This window comes from Plasmodium brasilianum, chromosome 7 (assembly GCF_023973825.1).
Source record: "Plasmodium brasilianum strain Bolivian I chromosome 7, whole genome shotgun sequence".
NCBI lineage: Eukaryota > Apicomplexa > Aconoidasida > Haemosporida > Plasmodiidae > Plasmodium > Plasmodium brasilianum.
In genome coordinates this window covers 2,095,551-2,117,737 of record NC_090120.1, presented here as the reverse complement: position 1 = coordinate 2,117,737, position 22,187 = coordinate 2,095,551, and the positions used below count along the sequence as shown (strand labels likewise).

General features: G+C 18.7%; 4 protein-coding genes across 4 annotated transcripts; all 4 read right to left on the bottom strand.

Moving 5' to 3' along the window:
- Positions 1 to 4,748: 4,748 nt before the first annotated feature.
- On the bottom strand, positions 4,749 to 5,731 carry MKS88_002167 (fam-l protein; the record flags this gene model as incomplete). The annotated part of the gene is made up of 2 exons (XM_067215156.1): positions 4,749 to 5,519; positions 5,645 to 5,731. 2 exons carry the CDS (start codon positions 5,729 to 5,731, stop codon positions 4,749 to 4,751), a joined length of 858 nt encoding a protein of 285 aa, XP_067074461.1.
- A 2,575-nt stretch (positions 5,732 to 8,306) lies between these two features.
- MKS88_002166 (fam-m protein) lies at positions 8,307 to 9,229 on the bottom strand (the record flags this gene model as incomplete). The annotated part of the gene is made up of 2 exons (XM_067215154.1): positions 8,307 to 9,008; positions 9,146 to 9,229. The coding sequence occupies 2 exons, from the start codon at positions 9,227 to 9,229 to the stop codon at positions 8,307 to 8,309; spliced, it is 786 nt and encodes a 261-aa protein (XP_067074460.1).
- A 7,299-nt stretch (positions 9,230 to 16,528) lies between these two features.
- Positions 16,529 to 17,486, bottom strand: MKS88_002165 (fam-l protein; the record flags this gene model as incomplete). Its single annotated transcript, XM_067215153.1, has 2 exons — positions 16,529 to 17,272; positions 17,400 to 17,486. The coding sequence occupies 2 exons, from the start codon at positions 17,484 to 17,486 to the stop codon at positions 16,529 to 16,531; spliced, it is 831 nt and encodes a 276-aa protein (XP_067074459.1).
- Positions 17,487 to 21,267: 3,781 nt separating this feature from the next.
- On the bottom strand, positions 21,268 to 22,187 carry MKS88_002164 (PIR protein; the record flags this gene model as incomplete). The annotated part of the gene is made up of 3 exons (XM_067215152.1): positions 21,268 to 21,432; positions 21,658 to 22,026; positions 22,182 to 22,187. 3 exons carry the CDS (start codon positions 22,185 to 22,187, stop codon positions 21,268 to 21,270), a joined length of 540 nt encoding a protein of 179 aa, XP_067074458.1.

The window sequence follows — 22,187 nt, the reverse complement described above, 5'->3', positions numbered from 1 at the left end:
TTTCCATTTTGTGCTTTCTGAATATTTACAACAAATATACTAATTAAAAACCTGTATATTATTCATTAATAAAGGTAATCAAATATAATTTTATAATTCTGACGTAATATAACATGAAGCTCTTTTTAAACGAATTATCTATATAACTAATAAATTTAATCAACGCCAACTTTAGTTTCATTATTATGTAAATTTGTTTATACTTACTTTTTTTAACATCCTTAAGAGAAATATCTTTTTCAATTAACTTCATACATTGCTGATATTCTCCCTTGTCATATATCAGAGCTCTATCATTTGTACTATTATATCTTATATACGTAAACATTTATATAGACTCATTTACAACAGGGAAACATAGGTTGGTAATGTGAGAAATAACATGTGCATAAATTTTCCTCATACAATCGTTTATATGTATATATATATATATATATGAGTATGTATCCTTTTATAACTTTTCAACATAAACAGTCTAAAACAACCAAGGAAAGGTAGTACAAGAAAAAAATAAAAAACATATAGACACATAAATTCTCTGTAGATAAATAATCAATGAATCATGAATAATGTAATCTTGTGCACACACACAATTGTGCAGTCAAAACAATTAAGTTATTTTTTTACATAAAATTAACATTTGAGGAAAATGCTTTATTAGATATATTTTATTTTAAATGGTTTATGTGCATATTAGCAACTTTAAAAAAATATTCTTCTAATAAAGACAACTTAAAATAAATTTACGTATATAATTAAGAAGCCTGGTCATTATAAGAAATTCCTGAAAAAACGTTATGATGGTAAATAGATAAAGCATACCATATAAAATACATTTTGTAACGTTTATTTGTTTAATATTTTCCTGCTAAACCTGTTCATGAGAAAATTCTTTTAATGACACAATAAAATATATGATTGAACGATTCAAAATATTTTACTATGTATAAGAATACATATGCGTTTTATGATATTTAGAAAGATACGTAGAGGGAAACGAGTGAATACACACATAATCCTATAGAACCCATTCATATATATCCACATATATATATATACATGTTCACATACTTATACTAGATGTTGCAACATAGATAGTGCATATAAATTTTTCTTACAAAATGGATTTTCTTTTTTATTATTTGTAATTACAATGTTCAGTGTCTTTTTCATAATGTGAAAATGAAATTTTTCTTCTTCCTTTTTTTAGAAAATTACTATGGAAGTTAATTTACTTACTATTTAATAATTTGCTTTTTTTTAATTATAATTTTTCACATACTAATTTCAAAAATAACAAAAATAGCTAAATATGTATAGTAAAAATGTAAGATATATGGGAGAAGTATAAACGTGAGATAAAAGGGGGGCATAAAAGAAATACGTAAAAATAAGAAATAAAAAACTGAAAAAAAGGAAGATTAAAAAATACATGCACATAAGTAATATATGTTAGCTAATCATATATATAAGAAAAATATTAAATTATTCAGAAAAAATTAAAAAAACCATATATAACTATGAATAAGTTATAGAGTCATAAAAATTTGAGAAAATTTATATAGTGCCCATTGAACCAAATACTAAAATAAATAAAACGAAATGCATATAATTAGCAGTAAAAAATAATGAAAAAACAAGAATCTCTCCTATACCTGTTAATAAATATCATTTTATAATTGATAAAAAAAAAAAATATTAATAATAATAGAATATTTTTCCTTTCCAACTTATAGCACATTAATCGTTTAAAATTTACTATTACATATATGAAAAGCAACTAATAATGATAACATTGTAACATTTGCTAAATGATTTTTTTATATTATTTTTCTGTATAATAGTTAATTATTTTATTAAGTACAAAAATTATATTATCTTAATATATTAATAATTATTTTAAAGATTATATTACCATACGTCACATATACATCCTAGTATTTTACATTGTTAAACAAATTAGCACATACACATTAAAATATTTACTGGATAGTAATTGGCATTCCTTATAATACCTTATTAACTATATATACATTATTTAAATGTTTTATTTTTAAATTATATTCCTCTGTTAATTACAACAAGAAATTTTTAATTAATTTTTTCTTGAATGAAATAATATATTTTAAAATATTAAATACAATATTGCATAAATTAATAAATATTTAGAACGTATATAAATAATTAGGTATTATGTTAATATATTTAACCAATAAAATGGCACTAATTAAATTTATTATCTTATTTTCCTATACTTATGATATAACAATAATTATTTTTTTATATTCTCTATAACTTGAAAACAATGTATGTGTTATAATAATGATCAAATATAAAATAACGTTATTTGAATAGTTAGTATACATACAATAATATTTTAATTATATCTAAAATATTATACATTCATTAATTCAAACTAAATGTATAAAATAGTTAGAAAAAAATGACTTGATTTATATCCATTCAAGTATATTAGTTTCATCATACATTTAATAATAATTATTAGTAATAAAGCATAAAATAATTTAAATATATTTACGTATCACCCCTAATTAAAAGATAATATTCACCCCTAATTTACCTATAAATATTTGTTAAACAACTAAAGTTTATATGCTTTCGTGCAACTGTCAATTTATAAAATATAGATATAATACATACGGAACATATTGAACACTCCTAATATATATATAGAACATATTTATAATAATGTATAGTTTAAATGGAAAATGAAATAAATATATCTTTACAAATGTATATTTTATATTACTTATAATAATATAAAAATTAATGAAAGGAGAGCTCTAATATAAGATGCAGAAACTTAAAAAATTACAATATCTTTTATGGTATTCTTTATGAATTTCATATATATATATATAAATGTTATTTATGTTTAAATAACTTCTATATTAACAGGTATAAGATAAAACTGAATAGATTTTCATATAGAATTTTATTTTCATTGATTATATATGGAAATGTAAAAAAGAAAAATAAAAAAAATTGTTTTAGTGTAGTTATTTTACATATATACGTATTTGGGATATACATAAAAGGACATATTTTAATAAAATAAAGAAATAATAAATGTTGACGAAAAAAAAATGTGTGAAAATATTCCTTAAAATTTTTAATAACAATATTTATACTTTTAATATGTACATTTACCCATATGTACTAGTCTCATTTTTCCTACATGCTAATTATTATTTGACACACAAAAAATAAACATGTTCTACTTAACTCAAAAAACAATAATTTTTAAAGTTTTTAGAAGTACGATAACTAAAATATATATTAATATTATAACACCATTTTCGTCTAAATCTATATAAAAGCAAATATAACAAAGGAATAATATTAGCACAAGTGTTGCATGAAAAATAATATACATTAAGCTTATTTAATTATAACGTGTTAAAAAAATAGAATAATTTTCTAAATAGGTCATTTCAAAGTTTATCTAACCGAGATAAACTATGTTATGTACTTATTAATTATCTAAAAAGAAACAGTTAATGTGTTTTGCTCTTATTTTATATAAAAAATTAACGTCATAAATGTATATTAATAAATAGTTTTCATTATAAAATACATCTATTTTTATACATCTTTAAAATAATATTTTTTTTTAATATAATTATAGACATAGAAAATAGGAAATATATATAAAAATGTACCTTCTTCATATAATGTAAACAAATATTACATACATTTAATTTAACTACCACCTAATATAACATAACTTTTTACATACACTTATACATATTTAAAATTATACCATTAACAAAAAAAAATCTATACATATGATCTAATTATATATGAATTCATTTAATTCACTAATTTAATATTTTAATAGTGTAAAAAATAAAAAAAACTATATAATTCTATTATAAATAAATTCTGAATATATTATATACTTTATTCGTTTTTTGTAAAAAAGATTTAACATCACAATTGAACATAATAATAAAATAATAAATATCTTTTACTCTATAAATATAAAGTTTTAGAATTAATAAGTTAGTAAATAATTATAAATATTTGATATATAATAAAGATATATTTTAATATATATTTATAAATTCCAATTTAGAGTATGCAGTAAAGTATAAAAGTACACTAAATATGTCTTTAGAGTAATTATGTTTTATATTTATCATAATAAATATTTTATAGAATAAATATTAAGTTTTTTCTTTAGTAAAAAAACAATATATATACATATCAATGGACAGAATACTTCATTTTCTTTTATTAATAAAAAATAAGACACATTTATTGGTAAAATAAAACAAATAACACATTTTCTTAATAAACTCAAAATATAATCATTTTAGACTAACTTATAAAAAGAAAATTATCATATTTTATTTCAATTATAGATTTTCACATTTTACTAAAATTATAAGAATTTTCCCTTTGTATATTAATTTAACCCATATATATATGTTTTTTATAAAAATTTATTCAAATACTATAAAGTATATATTAAACCATAATAATTAGTTTAATAGAAACAATACATTATAATATAAATTTAAAAATATTATAAAGTGTACAATTACAAAAAATGTATGAACATCATTTTGTTCTATTATATATCATAAAGTTACTGCAAAAACAGCCATATTTTTAAAAAAAGAATTATATATATATTTGATAATTACATAAGCAATGATTTTATAGATAATGCATCATAATAAAGAATTACTTTAAAATTAAACATATTTCTATTATTCTTTTTACCTTTTCTTAAATTTAATTTTTTCATATTTTTTCACTTTTTTGTGGTAATAAATAGTGCCTGATATAAGTGTAACACCAAAAATAATGAAAGGTATAACATATATTATCAATCTAAAAAAGCTCGGAATGTAAACATGTGTTACTATTTTTGTAAATCCTTTTTTTTCTATTGTTACTTTTTCCATAGACTCGAAAAGCCATTTAAAACGTTCATCACTAAGCACTTTACGCAGTGGATTGGACCAACCTTCACCAGCGTATAAATTCAATATACTATATAGCCCTCTCATAAGTCCAAGATTCATAAATGAATCTAGCATTAGTGATAAGAATAATAACAAAAATAATAGTAAAGGAAAAGCAAATCGTAGTCTGTATTTTTTAAGTATTATTTTTTTGTAAGTCTTATCACTAATTGTTCTATTGTTTTTAAGAAAATATTCTAAATCAAGTTCTTTGAATATTTTTTTTTCCATATGGGAATATTTTTTTGATTCAAATATACAAGACTTATACTTCATAATTTGTTTATGGTCTTTTGCACTCTTTGATGAATCTATATTTGAAAGTTTATTATTAGTTTTGGCCCATTTTCCATTAATAGATATATCTTTATTTTCGTTCGATCCACAATTTGGTATATATTCTTTTAAACATACATCACATGAATCCTTATCCTGTTTATATTTTGTTAATATCCTGTATTCTACTGCATCTGATTTTTTTCCAGGGTTGCATTTCATACCCAAGGACTTTTTAAATATACTCTAAAAAAACAAAGTAACATATGTAATTTAAAAAATATAAAATTTTATTTCAAAAAATATTATCAATAAACACAAAACAAGAAAAATTTTAATAACTCAAATATTCTCAAATAACATCATTAGACCATCTCATTGCTTAAATTCCACATCCAAGATATAAGGATAAACGCAGAAATTTTAATAAAAAAAAGTAACTTAATTTTTTGATCCATGATATAATTTTTTAATAACATAACTTATTCAGTAATGAATAAATAAACGATAGTATAATATTCTTTTAATAATGTATAATAATTTTTTATTTATTTAATATTTTTTTCTATTATTTTTTTTTTGTTCCATAAAACGTAAAAAAAAAATGTACTCATAATATTTTTAACAACAGACACAAAGAAAAATATTTATAGTAGTATATAATATAATTCTTACCTTTATTCTACTCTTAAAAATATTATTTTTATTAAAATAAAAAAACTTGAATTCATTTATAAATATTCAAAATATATAATTTAATTAATTAATATGGTAGAGTAATTAAATAATTCTTTATGATTTCAAATAAATAAATAAAAATAAAAATAAAAATATAAGAATACGTAATATATCCAAACACGGTATTCATGTAAAATAGAGAATGTAGAGAATATAGGTAATAAATTTACTTTGTAATTAAATAATAACTAATATTAGAAATGTTTTTATATTAATAATTCTAATTTTGTAAACTTTTTTAACTAAAAGTTGAAATTAACGTTATATAATATTAACATAATAATCTAATAATAATAATGTTAAATAAATCATATCTCTTACACTCATTTATATTATATTAATTAGGACACTTAATTTTTTTAATGAGTTATAAAATATTTTAAAAATTTAATTTACTGGATACTACAAAATTTATACAATAATATATATTTATATTTAAATAGATGGTAATATTTTATTTTTGTATAATAATTTTTGTAAATTACTATTTTAAATTAAGCTTAATTTATATTACCTGTAAATAAATTGTTACTAAATTATCCCATATAACCTATTATTTTATTCTTTTTAAAAATATGTATATACTTAGAAGAAATATTAATATTATATAATAAAATAAAAGTAATCATATATATTAATATTTCAATATATATATTATTATTAGAATATCATTGTTTCAATAATTTATTTTTTTTATACAATAGATGATAAAAGCACCTATATAATTTTCTTAACATTTTAATACATTATTCAAATAAAATTAATGTCTGTGAAACAGAATTAATTCAGAAATTACGTAAATGTAAAAATAAAATATTAAAAGTATGTATAAACTTATACTCTAGAGCAACTTTGTCATACACAATATTAATAATTTACATACAAACACTTAATACCAAAACTAAAATTTCAGTAACAAACGTTGGACAGTACTTAGAAATAACCTGAAACTAACGTGCAAACCCTTACTTAGAACGTATATTTGTATTTATGAACTGTATACAAAAAAATAATTCGTATTTTTTTTTGTTTTATTTCATTTAAAAAATGAGCTTTATAAATATGAATAAGTTCTTATTGGTAAATATAAACTATATGTATCTCTTTATATTAACAAAATAATATTAAATCTTTACTTATGTATTTATATAAAACCATGAATATATTATAAATGTAAAGATAAATACCTACACATTATTAAATGTTTTTACAAAATATATAATTATTTTGAATATCTTTAATGATAATTTAGATTTTTACAGATATATATATATTACATTTTTAGCATTATACATTTATTAGAAATATAAAAAACAGAAAAAAAAATAAATTTTTTTTTCTCGTATTAACAAATTATATATGTTTAGAACTAATTCATTAATATAATCACTTAATGACATAAGAAATAAGTACAAAGTATACAACATATGCTTATCCAATTTCAAATTAATATATGCATAACTGATTTTAACGGAATTTAATTAATCCTACAATTAGGAATAATAATAATAATATGATAAATCATTTTAACTATTTATTTAATTTTAAATGTATAATATCCCTAAATGAGTAAACCGTTACAATTAGTCCATAAATAAAAAAGATATTATTTCATAATATATTCATACTTTTACTTTTTTACGATAAGTACTAAAAGGTATTAAGGAGATTTTTCAATAAATATGTTTGTTGCATTTTATCATAAATCATATTTTACATAATAAATATTAAGCCCTTTTTAAGCGAATGTACACATATATATATATATCAGTTCACCACAATACATTTAGTTCTTTTTATTAAATACAAAACAAGACATATTTATTATTAATTCCTTGCTAATTATACAACTTTTTAATAACCTGAAAAATTATAATTTTATATTATTGCAAGATATAAAATTAAAAGAAGCAAATTTTAATACAAATATAAATTATCACAGTTCTGTGAAATTGTATCAATTATTCGATTATATATTTATTTGAAAGCTCAAAAATATATTTTTATCTTAATTACGTTTTTATACAGAAATATATATATTATACCATATTTGCTTAATTAATATTAAATAATAATTTAAAATATATATTCAAAAATAATAAAACAATCAAATTCATAAAAAAAGTGAAGAATACAATTTTTATTACGGTTCTGTATCAAAAACACATTATTTATACACTTGCACCTATAAAATGGTAATAAGTACAGTTGCTTTTGTTAAAAATATATCTCTAATGATATTACAGATATTACTTCATATTAATAGATTTGTTAAATAAAGATACATATTTCGTTTTATTCATTTTGCTCCATCATCAATTTAATTTTCTTATATTTTTCATTATTTCTTAAGATTATAGGAATTGCTATTACAATTATAACAGCTAAAAAAACGAAAAGCAGTACATTCGGTAATATCTTATAAGCTGCTTCTGATAATTTTAAATAATTTACTATATTTTTTAAAATATCCCCAAACCATGTTAAATTATTATCTGAACCACATACAAGCATCTTACCTGCAGTTTCCAATATCCCCAATCCTTCTAGTATGGGTAGACCTATTCCGAACAAAAAAAAAAGGAAAAATATAAAAACTCCAAATCCATAACTTATAAATTTTATTTTTTTTAAAGCTATATTTCCAGTTATTTTCTGTTTTTCGATAAAATCATCATAATCTCTTTTTTTAATCCATTTTTTTTTTAAATGGAAATGTTTCCCATCAAACATCCCATTATTATAGTCTACGACTTCTGTATAATATCGATTGTTATTTAATAGATTTTTACCAGAATGTTTTTTTTTTCTTTTTGTTTGCTTTTCTTTATAAGATTTATGTTCTTTTTCATTTAGGCTATAATATGGGATATTGTCTTTTGCCCTTATTATATTTGTATCCCTATTTTGTTTATATTTTGCTAGTAGTCTATAAATTCTTCTATTTAATTTTATATTAAAATTGTAATTCACATCAATAGATTTGTTAAAATTAATCTAAAAAAACCATGTAAATGTTTTATATTTAGTAGAATAAATTATCTAACGGTAAAAAAAAATATTAATAAAAATAACACAATATAAAAAAAAAAATATATTAACAATTCAAATATCTTTAAATAATATTAACATACAACTTCGCTAAAATGGCATATCCAATATAAAATGATAAACGCACCGATTTTAATATATAGTACTAGCTTAATCTTTTGTTCCATGATACAGATCCTTTATATTATATTCAGTAAGTACAAAGTTAATAATTATATAATATAGTTCTAACGATAAGATATTCTATAATTATTTAAAAAAATTTTTTTTTTTTCTATGACTCCATAAATATTTAATTTTATATAATTTTAATAGATTTTACAAAGCATACAAGGAAAAATAACTTTAGAAATATATTATATGATTTTTATCTTAATGTCAATTTAAAAAAAAAATAATTTCCGCTAAAATAAAATAGTTTGCATTCATTAATAAATTTTTAAAATATGTAATATAATTATTTAATGTAATGGAGAAATTAAATTATTTATTAACACGTTTAATTATAAAAAAATAAAAATAAAATAAAAATTTTATATATTACTATATATTTATTTTATGTAGTATATGGAAAGTATATAATATAGATTGTATAGAATGTAGACAATATCTTGTTCTAAATATTTAAAGAGTAATTATCTTTTTTACTGTTACTCAAATTACTAATTTTCATTCTAAAAAAAATTATTTTTGAAAACTTGTTATGATTTCGAAAAATATTAATTAATATAACATTAAAATAATAACAATAAACGATGAAAATAATAATATTTCTTATTACTTTTTGAGTTATATTATTTTTAACACACGCTTTATTTACTAAGTAAATATATATATTCTTATATGTACTATAACCTATTTGATATAACTCATAAGAAAAACTATCGAATATATTAAAAAATACATATATTACAGGTAATTAAAGACTTATCTTTTATATTTTCTATATAACTTTCCAAATTTATACTTTTTAGTTATGTATAATTTGTAATATTATATATAAATGAAATATTTTTAATTTAAACTAAACTTTATTTTTTTCTTTAATAATATATATATATTTAGATGAAATTTACCAATGAAAAAATAAAAGTTACAGAAATTCATGTAAAAATGTACCAATATCTGAATAAGTGTAAATAAATAATGTATATGTTTAAATATATCAAGAATGAAATATACATTTTACCCGTTATGTTTTTATTTCTTCATAAATATTTAATTTTTATAAAATCTAATTAAATCAACTATGAATGTGTTATAATAAATGTTTTATACCTTTCATTTATTGGTAAAAAACTGTAATATGCATATTAACAAATTCCAGCATAGGTATATATTATAAATCGAACTTATAATAGAAATTTGTGATAATTACCTTTCAAAATTTTGATTGCTAATACAAAAGATAAGTATAAATATTTATATTATATTATATCCAGAAAAAATAATAATTCATAAAATATTATAAATTATATTATCAATAATAAAAAAAAAAAAACAATAACTTATGAAAATTTTTATTAACATGTTGGTCAATTTGACTATGTATATATATCTAAATATGATCATCATGTTATTTAGCTCCATCTATATTTTTTAAAAATATGAAATACTTAATATATGTTATAGGATAAGGTATACATTTTCAAATTCCCATAACATATTGTTAATGAATCAAATTTTAATGTTAATTTTGGTTAATTTTGAATTTAGTAAGAGCATTTTCAAAACCAGTGTTTATTCATACAAAAATCTTATAAATATATGAAGCCAAAAACAATGTAATTTATTCACATTTAATTAAAAAATTTATACAAGATATATTAATATGTTAAGATATATTAGCACTCAAATAATTAATATAAGAGTAATATGATGTACATAAATTATCCTAAATATATAATATGGATTTCTTTTTACTAGATAACATATTGAAAAGGGCAGAATTAAAAATTAAAATTTTTTTTTTTTTTATATTTACAAAATCCCTATATTTGTATACATTTAAGGTTGTAATAATGATTATGTAAACTAACAGACATATCAAAAATATAGAGTAGCACAATTCAATAAATTATTATCTATACATAATGATATGCTAGACAAAAATGTCTTTAACATTAAAATATTTTTACATATTTTTGAATGCTTAATTAAATTAAGAGTTAAATATATTATTAATTTTAATTATGTACTTATTGTTTAAGACGTAACAAAATAAAACATTTTTCTATTATATATACTACTGCCCATTAGCGCTGGTTCAAATGTATATTAGCTTAATACTATAAAAAAAAAAAAAAAAATATATATATATATATATATATATATAATAACTTTTTATTAAGGAAATTAAAGAAATTTCTATGAAAATGTATTAATTTAAGGAAATATATAACTTAAAAACTTAGATGACTTAAGTGTTTTTATTTCTTCATTTAATTATAAATCATAGTGTGTTATCAGATAAATAAAGTTCTCTTAATATTATATTCTTAAAAATGAAATTGATATATATTAAAGTTTCACAATAAAAGTAGGCAAGAAATCTGTAAATATGTTCGAAAATTTTTCATGTTCAATAAGTTCTGTAATGCATATTACTCATAATAATTTTATTTTTTAAATATTATTTGTTAAACAAATATTTTGACAGAAAATATATATATAAAAAAAAAATAGTATATTTGTTTTTCTTTTATTTTGTTTTCTAAACGATTTAATTATTTATATGCATATTTTTATGCCTAAGTTATAGGCACATATATTTTATAAATACATATGCATAATTCCTTATATGCTCGTATATATATAGTGAACATTATAAAAAAAAATATTTCTCTACATATAAGTCCACTTAAGTATATATATACCATTTAGCACGTATAAGGTGTACTGCATCAAATTACAAGAAAATAACAACACATACGTTTTTGCTTTATACTTTTACATTTATTATTTAATTTTGATGTTTTCGCAAATCTTTACAATGAATGTTCTAATTAAATTCATGTAAACAGATCTTTAATTAATTTAACCAAAAGTACTTGTGCAATTTTAATGCTAAATAAATATAGATCCTGTTAAATTATTTGTGTTTACAATCAATTAAGTTAAAAAAAATTTTTTATGTCTCATCAAATATTTTATTTTCATCATTTATTAATAACCTTAAGGAAAATAATTTTTTCGAAGTACATCATGTATTAGTTGTATTCCCTCTTGTCATTTATCAGAATTTTATTATTCATCCCATTCTCTCGCAGATAAATTAACATATTCGCATTGCTAAAATTTACAATAGACTAATATAATATGATATGGTTAGAAGTGTCGCGTAAATATATTGATAATATGCAAATATTTCTTTCTTTATATGTATTTATATGCACTAGTTTAAGACTTATTAAGGTTAACAGTTCAATAAAATCATGTAAAGATATTACAAGAAAAAAAAAATATATATATAAATATATATACAACAATATTATATGCATAAATATATCTGTACTAAACAATAATATAATTCCATGTACATACACAAACATGAACTTACTTGTTCACTAAAATTATATATGATATTTATATATATAAAACTTCGTTCTCACGATAAATACATTATATGATTTATTTTTTTTTAAAATGTTTTAACTACAAATTATTTTCTTCATGCATGTCTTTTTCTGATGAGTTCCTTCATTCTTATCACATATGATGGATACAACATAAAAACAAATTTACATATATATATGAAGCTAAGTCATAATAAGAAATTGAAGAAATAACGTCATAATATAAAATAGATAAATTAAGCCATTAAAAATACATCTCATTTGTTTCTTTTGCTATTATTTTTATATACCCACTGCGGACGCATGAAAAAATGTTTGCGTCAAATCTTTTAATAATATAGTCAAATAATTCAACGTAATTTTTAAAGCTTAAAAACAAATAGGTATTTTCTTAAATATGAAAGATACATGTGAGGATATATTTAAGTGGATATTTTATATTATACGAGTGTACTCATATACATATATATATGCACCTATACATATTTACATATGTATACGTACATACACACAAGTATATTTACTCGTTATAACATTATGGGTGACACATATATATTGTTTGAATAAAATACTTTTCAATTTTTACATTTCCATTTCCAAAGAAATTATATAATAATAGGCTTATTTTCGTGTTTTTTTGTCTTTTCATATGAATTAAGAGAAGAAATAATAAATTAAGAAAATATTTTAAACAGTTTCACACTAGAATTTTTTCTTTTTCCCTCTTTATCGTTAGTATATTATGTATATAATGATCTTCTGTTATTAGATAAACATCTTTGTTATTCCTTCCTTAACATAAAAAAAGCACAAAACAAAAACAGTTTTAATATTTTTACTATATTTATAAGTTTAGTATTCTCAATAAAACAATGTGGTACTTATTTTTATTTTTCTCATTTTCATATCCTTTAAGTCATTTTTTCATTGTCTTTTCAAATATTGCATCGCTTCTCCATTCTCTTCTTTTCCTGCGTAACAGTCTTTCCCATTTAATAAATTGCCTTGATAGATGTAAATGTAATCTCCAAAAAGAAAGCTTTTTGTTAAGGATGATCATATTTATATTGGTTACATATAGATAATCTTAATTCAAGGAATACACATTTTTTTTATTTGTTAAAATTTCTGCATGCATATTTTTTTAATATTTAAACATATAACAAAATATAGTTCACTAATAAAAGAAAATATAATAACCTTTACAATTATATATATCAAAACAATTATTATAGCATGTCCAAGTTATGTTCTTAACTCAGCGATTTTGTCCAATCGGAAAAATGATAATTCTACTTTTCCTTATTATTAAAAATTCTGACGCCAAATAATTCCATTAAAATTTAATAATTTTTTATATTATTATTTTAACTTTTCAGAAATTAATTTAAAAAAAAAAAAAAAAAAGAAAAGCATATGAGAAAAAGGATATAACTAAAAAGTTACGTAAGAAAAATTTTGAGCGTACATAAACATAATCTAAAAAATTTAAAAAAAGATAAAATATATAAAAAAGAACATATATATGTTAACTTTTAAGAATAACATATAGAAATTAAAAACTTAACAAAGTAAAAATTCAAAAAAAGCTTTTTTCTTATTTTTAAAAGGACGAATGATGTAACTTCAATGGATTTCTTAAAACTATACGCATTCTAAATATTTTATTATATATACATCTGGATTCTTTCATCGTTGAAGAATTTTACGTTATATTTTTAACTTCATGTAAATTATATAAATACAAGTAAATGAAAAACAAATGGTATTAAAGAAAAATATTAAATACATAATAAATAAATCTTATTAATTGCAGAAATATATTTATTATCATAATCTTTTTATATATTATATAGTTCTTCTGATAAAATTAGAATTTATGCCTTATATTAAAGAATCCTTTTATAATATACATTTAGTTTCTACCTTATAGGAATGCTCTTTATTTAATTTATCCGTTATTTTCTGTTATTTACATATAATATATTCATTCCAAATTATTAAATTTTAATCTACTATTAAAAGGAATATGGGATAAGAAATTTTTGATAAATTTTTTTTTTAAAAATATGACATAATTACATAAAATGATAAAAAAAAAACAAAATGTATTACTGTAAAATAATTATTTTACATATATATGTATATTATATACACAAAAGAATATATTTTAATAAAATACAGTAATACATAATATTAAAAATAAAAACACATAAATATTTTTTTTTTTTTACTAAAATTATAATTAATAGTATTTTTGTTTTTTCAACTGAGCATAGTTAGTATATATAATTCTCATATTTTCTCTCTAGTATGTTTTTTCAAAGAATAAAATATAACATGCTATTTAATGACCAAAAAATAGTTTTTAATTACAGCTAAATGTGATAATTAAAACGAATATTACCATTATATTAATATTCTCATTTGATACTATTAAAAAAATCTTATTATGTCAATTTTTCTAATTAAAATTATTAGAAAAACAGTAATATTCGAAATAATATGTATTACGCTTATTCAATTAAACGGACAACAAATAAATTAGTAATTTATAAAATGAATTAATTAAAACTTATGTAACCCTCCCCCCCAAAAAAACCTAATATACCCATGAATTATTTAAAAATATATAATATATTTTTTTTTTTAATTTCATTTTATTTAAAATATGAAACTTATAATTACAAATAAATGATTAATTGTCAATATTAAACATGTATATTTATATACACGTTTAAAATTATATTAGCTCATTACATCATATACTTATGTACAGGAAAATTAGGAAATATATAAAAAAAAAAAATGCCTACATATTATTATGGATTACAGAAAAAATATTTCTTCTTTCATTAAATTAGTGATAATATAGCAACTTACAGACATATAATTTTATTATTTAAAAAAAAAATAGAAATGATTTTGTACGTACTATCTATTAACATTTGTTTATATTTAATTTATTTAATCCATATTTTATTAAAGTAATAAATATAAAATATGTACATTTTATTTATTTATAAATTTTTATTTATAATATATATATAAATATACATTTCAAAAAATAATTAATATCACAATGAAGTTTAATATCAAATAATTCTAAGATGTCTTTTTAATTATAAAGATGTAGGATCCATAAGTTAGTAAATGAATATAAATTATATGTATTTAATAAAGACATATTTTTAATATAAATATATAATTTCAAATTTATATCACGTAAAAAAATACTAAAAGGACATTATAATAGTTTTAACAATAATTATATCTTATACGATATTTTTCATAAAGCAAATTTTGTATTATGGATATTAAGTTTCCTATTTAACACAAATAATATGCTTATACATATGAACACAACAAAGTATATTCACTTTATTTCATTAAATATAAAACCGTACATATTACGGCTAATATTAAACTAACGTTATATATTCTTAATAATCTGAAAAAATAATCATTTTAGACTAGAACATGTTATAAAATGGAAATCAAAACTTTTTAGGTAAAATATGAATTATTACAAGATTTCAATAAATTTATATTAATTGTTCTATTATAAACTATTATTAATGTACATATATATTATTATCATAAGAAAATATTTAAATAAATATTACGTAAACATTTTGACAAATATATTTAATTGAGATGCTATAATACTTTATAATACAAAATAAAACATAACAAAATCTTCAAATTCTCTAAAAAACCAAGAACATATTTTACTGTAGTATATAAAGAAGTTTACACATATGTAGAAATATTTGTAAACTTTAAGAAATTATGATTATGTTTAATAATATTATGAATAAAATTTATTACTAATGCTACCATATATGAACGACGTTGTTACAAAAAGAAGAATACGCCTTATTATTCGTTTTACCTTTTCCTAAACTTAAATTTTTCAAATTTTTTAACTTTATTATGGTAGTAAACAATCCATGATATAAGAGTAACACCTAATATGAAGAAAGGTATGACATATATTATTATACCAAAAAAATGTGTAATAATAGTAGATTTCGTGGTACTTCCACTAGTAATTTTGCACAATTCCCTTATAGGTTTAAATAACGAAGATTCATTAAAAGCCTTCATCCATCCATTTAATGAATATTTCTTCAAAAATACAAAAAGTTCATTTATAAGTCCACACTTAAAAAATAGATCTAATATTAGAGATATTGATAATAATGAAAACAAAAATAAAGGTAGAGAAAGTCGTAATCCATATTTTTTAAATATTATTCTTTTGTACAACTTATTTCTAATTATCCTGTTGTTTTTAAGAAAATTCTGGTAATCAAGTTCTTTAAATATTTTTTTTTCTAAATGGGTATAATTATTTGTTTCAAAAATACAATATTTATTGTTCTTATCATGTTTATGACTTCTCGAATTATTTAATGAGCTTTCATTGGATGATTTCTTTCTTTCTTTGTCCCTTTTTTTATTACTGCATATATGTTTTTCTTCGTTTTCTCCATTATATGTTATAACGTCTTGTAAGCCCAAAATACGTGAATCATGATTCTGCTTATATTTTACTAGTAATTGATAAATTCTTGTATCTAATTTTCTAACATTACTGTGATTTTCGTCCAAATATTTTTTAAGCACATTCTAAAAAAACAAAGTAAATATTTGTCATTTAAAGTATAAATAATATTTTGGAAAAAAAACATTATAAATAAAAGTAAAGCAAGAAAAAAACGAATAAGGCAAATATTCTACGATAATATCATAATACCAGATTACTGGCATAGTTGCTTCTCCATGTTGAAAGGATAAATGCTGTAATTTTTATTAAGAACAATAGCTTTGTTTTTTTCTTCATTATATGGATGCTTTATATTGTAATACATTAAAGAAAAAATAAATAATATTATAATATTATTCTAAAGATAAACCATAATATATTTATTTTATTTTCTTTTTAATTATTTTTTATTTTTCCATAAAAACATAATAAAATATATTTAACAATAATGCCATTTACAAAATGAACAAAGAAAAATAACCAAAAAATTATGTTATAGAATTTTTATCTTAATGTTACTTTTAACAAAATAATTTTCATTAAAATAAAATAATTATGATTCGTTCGTTTATATTAAAAACGTATAAGTTAAATATTTAGTATAACAATTAATTAATTTCTTTATTTATCTTAAAAAAAAAATAATAATAATAAAAAATAAGATTTTTTAATATTTTCATATATTGTGTTTATATAGAATATTAGACGTATAGAACGTAGGTAACATATTATTCTTTATATTAAGGGGATAATAACTAATTTTAACGATACTTCTTTATTAATAATTTTAATTTTTTTAAACATAATTAGAAAATATATATTATTACTGTTAAAAAATATTAAATATAATAAATATAATGAAAAGTAAAGAAAATAATATTACTTATATCATTTTATGATGTATTAATTATATCACTTTCTCTCCCTTAATATCTATAATATATTTAATATGTAAAATGTATATCATTCTATTAAATCTATAAAAAAAACATATATCTCAAAAGTAAAAAAATTATAATTGTTTTTTCTGTGTTATAATATTTGAATGTTAATTATCCAAAATTTATTCTTATCATTTGTAAATGAAATGTTTTTAAATACTTCGACTTCTCTTCTAATTTTATTTTAATTAAAAATATGCATTTAAAAGAAGGCTTAATATAACATAATACAATAAAATAGAAAAAAATAATACAAATTAATTTGGTATTAAATTGATTATTATCAGAATAAAACTGTTTCAATAATTTGCTTCTCTATCCATTCAATAATGAAAAATCATATCTATTTTTCTTATTTTACTACATCATAAATTTTCTATAAATTTTTATAGAATAAATTAAATCAACAATGAAGAAATTATAATAATAAATCAATAAGTACATGTATTATTTATCCTATTCGTAAATAATTAAAATACTCATTAAAATCCTATATAATATACCTTCTATTAGATATATTTAACTAATATATTATTATTATTTCTTACCAATCTAGTATACCTTAACAAAAAAACTTTTATATACATATTTATATTATTTTCACAAAAGAATATACTATAATAAAATATTTTAACTTTTGGAGTTAAGACTATAAATACTTATATGTATATAATAATGGCTTATTCAAGTTCTGCTTCTAAATGTATATGATCTCCCATATGGAAGTAATAAAAATAATTTAATGATTATACTGTACGTATTTATAGTTCTTTATGATAATATTTGTTAAACTACGTTTACTCATATAAAATATTATTTTTTTAAATATGTTTTTATAGTTATGTTGTAGGCTCTCTAATTATAACATGTAATATAGTTTTACATAATATTTATTATATATTGAATACATTTTTTTTAAATATGAAAATTTTATTTTTTTATTTTAAATTTTTAGAATCATTAATTTTTTAGCTTATTAAATATTCGTAATACAATTTGTTTTTCATTTCAATTAAAATTTTTTGAAAAGAATTAAGTCTTTTCAATTTATATAATTATGCTGCAATAACGATCTATATATTTCCTGCTAACAATATGAGTTTACTTCATTTATAAATAACAATATAATTCATATATTTATTTTCACATTTCATAAAGTAACTGCCACTTAAATTAATTTTATATATTTTAAAGCATGCAAAACCATAATATATATTAGAAAAAAGGCAGATAATAATGCGATATTTGTTTTTTATGAATTCTTCCAAGTGTTTTAATTATCTATAAATTAAACGATACATTTGTAATTTTTTATATATCAATTTTATTGATTTATGTTCTTATACTTAAATTCATACAACGTAACTTTTATTTACGTATATGAAATAATATTTATTTTTCTTATTATGTGTTCATTGAAACTTCTTGTCCACTTCTACGTATTTGAAGACGTTCAAGTATACTTACCTATTTTTTCGTACACAGTTATTTATATCATTATATATATTCAAAATATTTAAAAAAAATTTCATGTGTTTTATTTTTATTTATATTTTTGTTAATTTTATACGATTTAACGATTTATATAAAACTATATATTTTAAAAAAGGTAATATTTAATTTTTGGATAGCTTTATTTCTAGTTAATAAACACAATTAAGTAATATAATTTATATTAATATACCATATTCATTGATAATATTGGAACAAATATTTATATTGTTAGAAAAAAATTCATTTAATTAAATGGTATATACATTTTGTGCTTTCGTATGAGTGCATACAATATATAAAAAGTAATGCAAATAACTACTAAATTATTAATAATGAAATATAAACATTAATATTATAATTCATAAAATAATTCATTTCCTATATTCTAATAGTCTCTTTATACAGCATACATGTATAAAATTAAAATTAATACCTCATTTTTAATTAATAAAGGTACATTAAAACAGATGGAATACCTAATAATTTTTTATTATATATATATTTCCTGTCTATTTTCTTTTGTCTATTTCATATACATCATTCTCTGAAATATTTATGTAATATATATATATATATATATATGTTACATGGATCTAAATAGAAAACGAATGAAAATATATACCATACAAATGTATTAGCAAAAGTATAATTTTTCTTATGATTAAATAAAAATATATATATATATAAATTTAAAAAATATTAAATGAATTGAAGCATAACAATGCCATTATAATGCATATATAATCTATAACATGAACAAATATAATAGAACCTCTGTTAGAACAATATACATATAAGAGTAAATTCGAATTGTGCATTACTTTTTTAGTATAAATATTATTACTTATTATTGTTGCTATTATATGTAGAAGAAATATAAGAATAATATAGAAAGACGTAATTAAAAAATATGATAATATAATTTATTATAATTATTATACTATTTACAAAAAATAAAATATATAACTTTTATATATCTTCAAAATATATATATACTATAGATTATATAAATATTTAAGGTAATCAAATTTAAATATACATAAATATTATTCTGGAAATATAAATGTATCATCATTTTTTTTTTATATTTATTTAAAATTATTTTAGAAATTCTATTATAAATTTGTATATTCATATTAATTAATATATCCTATTTCTTTTTATTGTGTATTAATGAAATAATACTAAATTCACAAAAATCATAATAGCTACTTAAGCATGTAGTAATATAAAATATAGTGTTTTCTATACGTTAAACTTAGTAGAATGAGCATATAAGCACTTTAGTTATATATTATAGAGAATAATGTAAATAAAAACAATATAGCTAATAATATTTTTTTAAGGAAATATATATTTCATTAAATAAAATATGATGTATTCATCATATATTTTTTTTTTTAGTCTATAATATAATAAAAAAATTTCTATTAAATTATACGTGATATAGAATTAACATTAATAGCTTACATATTTATGAGCGACATATTATTTTTGTAATGTTATTATATGTTAAATACATTCACATTATATTATTTTTTATTTTTACTTCAAAATATAAATGTTCATAAATAAATATTTTAATTCTTTTTATCAATATGAAAATACATTTTATATAAAGAATTATATGTGAATTAAGAATATCATACAGAGTGGTAATGAATCCTTATTCTTCCTTTTTCAGAATGTGACTCCCCATTATCATAACAACCTTCAGTTAATTCACATGAACATTCTGGAACTATATTCTGTTTTTCTCTTTTTTTTTTATTTAGACAACTGTCAACCCAGTGTCCAAAGGGACTAAACTATTATATATAATGAAAAAAAAATGAAATATATGATGTATATATATAATTATAATATTTTAATGGAAATTGAAAACATTTTCCATCTTGAATTTTCATAATTTTTTACGATATTTCTTATAGTACTTTATACAAAAAAAAAAAAGTAATAAGAAAAGTTCCTAGAAGTGTAAAACAAACAGATAAAGTATTCTTCAGTTCAGATGAAATAGAACAATTATAGACAATTTTATTTCTCTTACACGAAAAATTATCATATGAAAGCTTTATTAATGGACTCCACAATTTCTCAATTTTTTCTTCCCATAATTTTGTTTTGTTTTCACAATTAGATCCTGATACATATTCAAATTCTTTTTTATTTAACCATTCATTCAATAAATCGCAGTATTCATCATCATTAACACTGTCACTAATTAAAAAATCTATCGAAACTTTATTTCTAATACTATTATTAAGCATACATCCAATTTTATATAAGTCTTCATTATCCATCTTTAAAGGACTTAATAATCCATATGCTTGCGCATTAATAGGCTCGTTATCTTCATTAAAATGATATATAATTTTATCTTTCTTACTTACATTTGGTTTCTGAAAAGTAAGGATAAAAAAATAAAATGAAATAAAAGAGAATATAAATATATTAAATATTTTAAGAAATTAATACGAAATAAGATATACATTACAATTCTCAAAGGAGATCATAAAAATTATTATGTAAATTAAGTGTATCACAATATATTTACCACCAT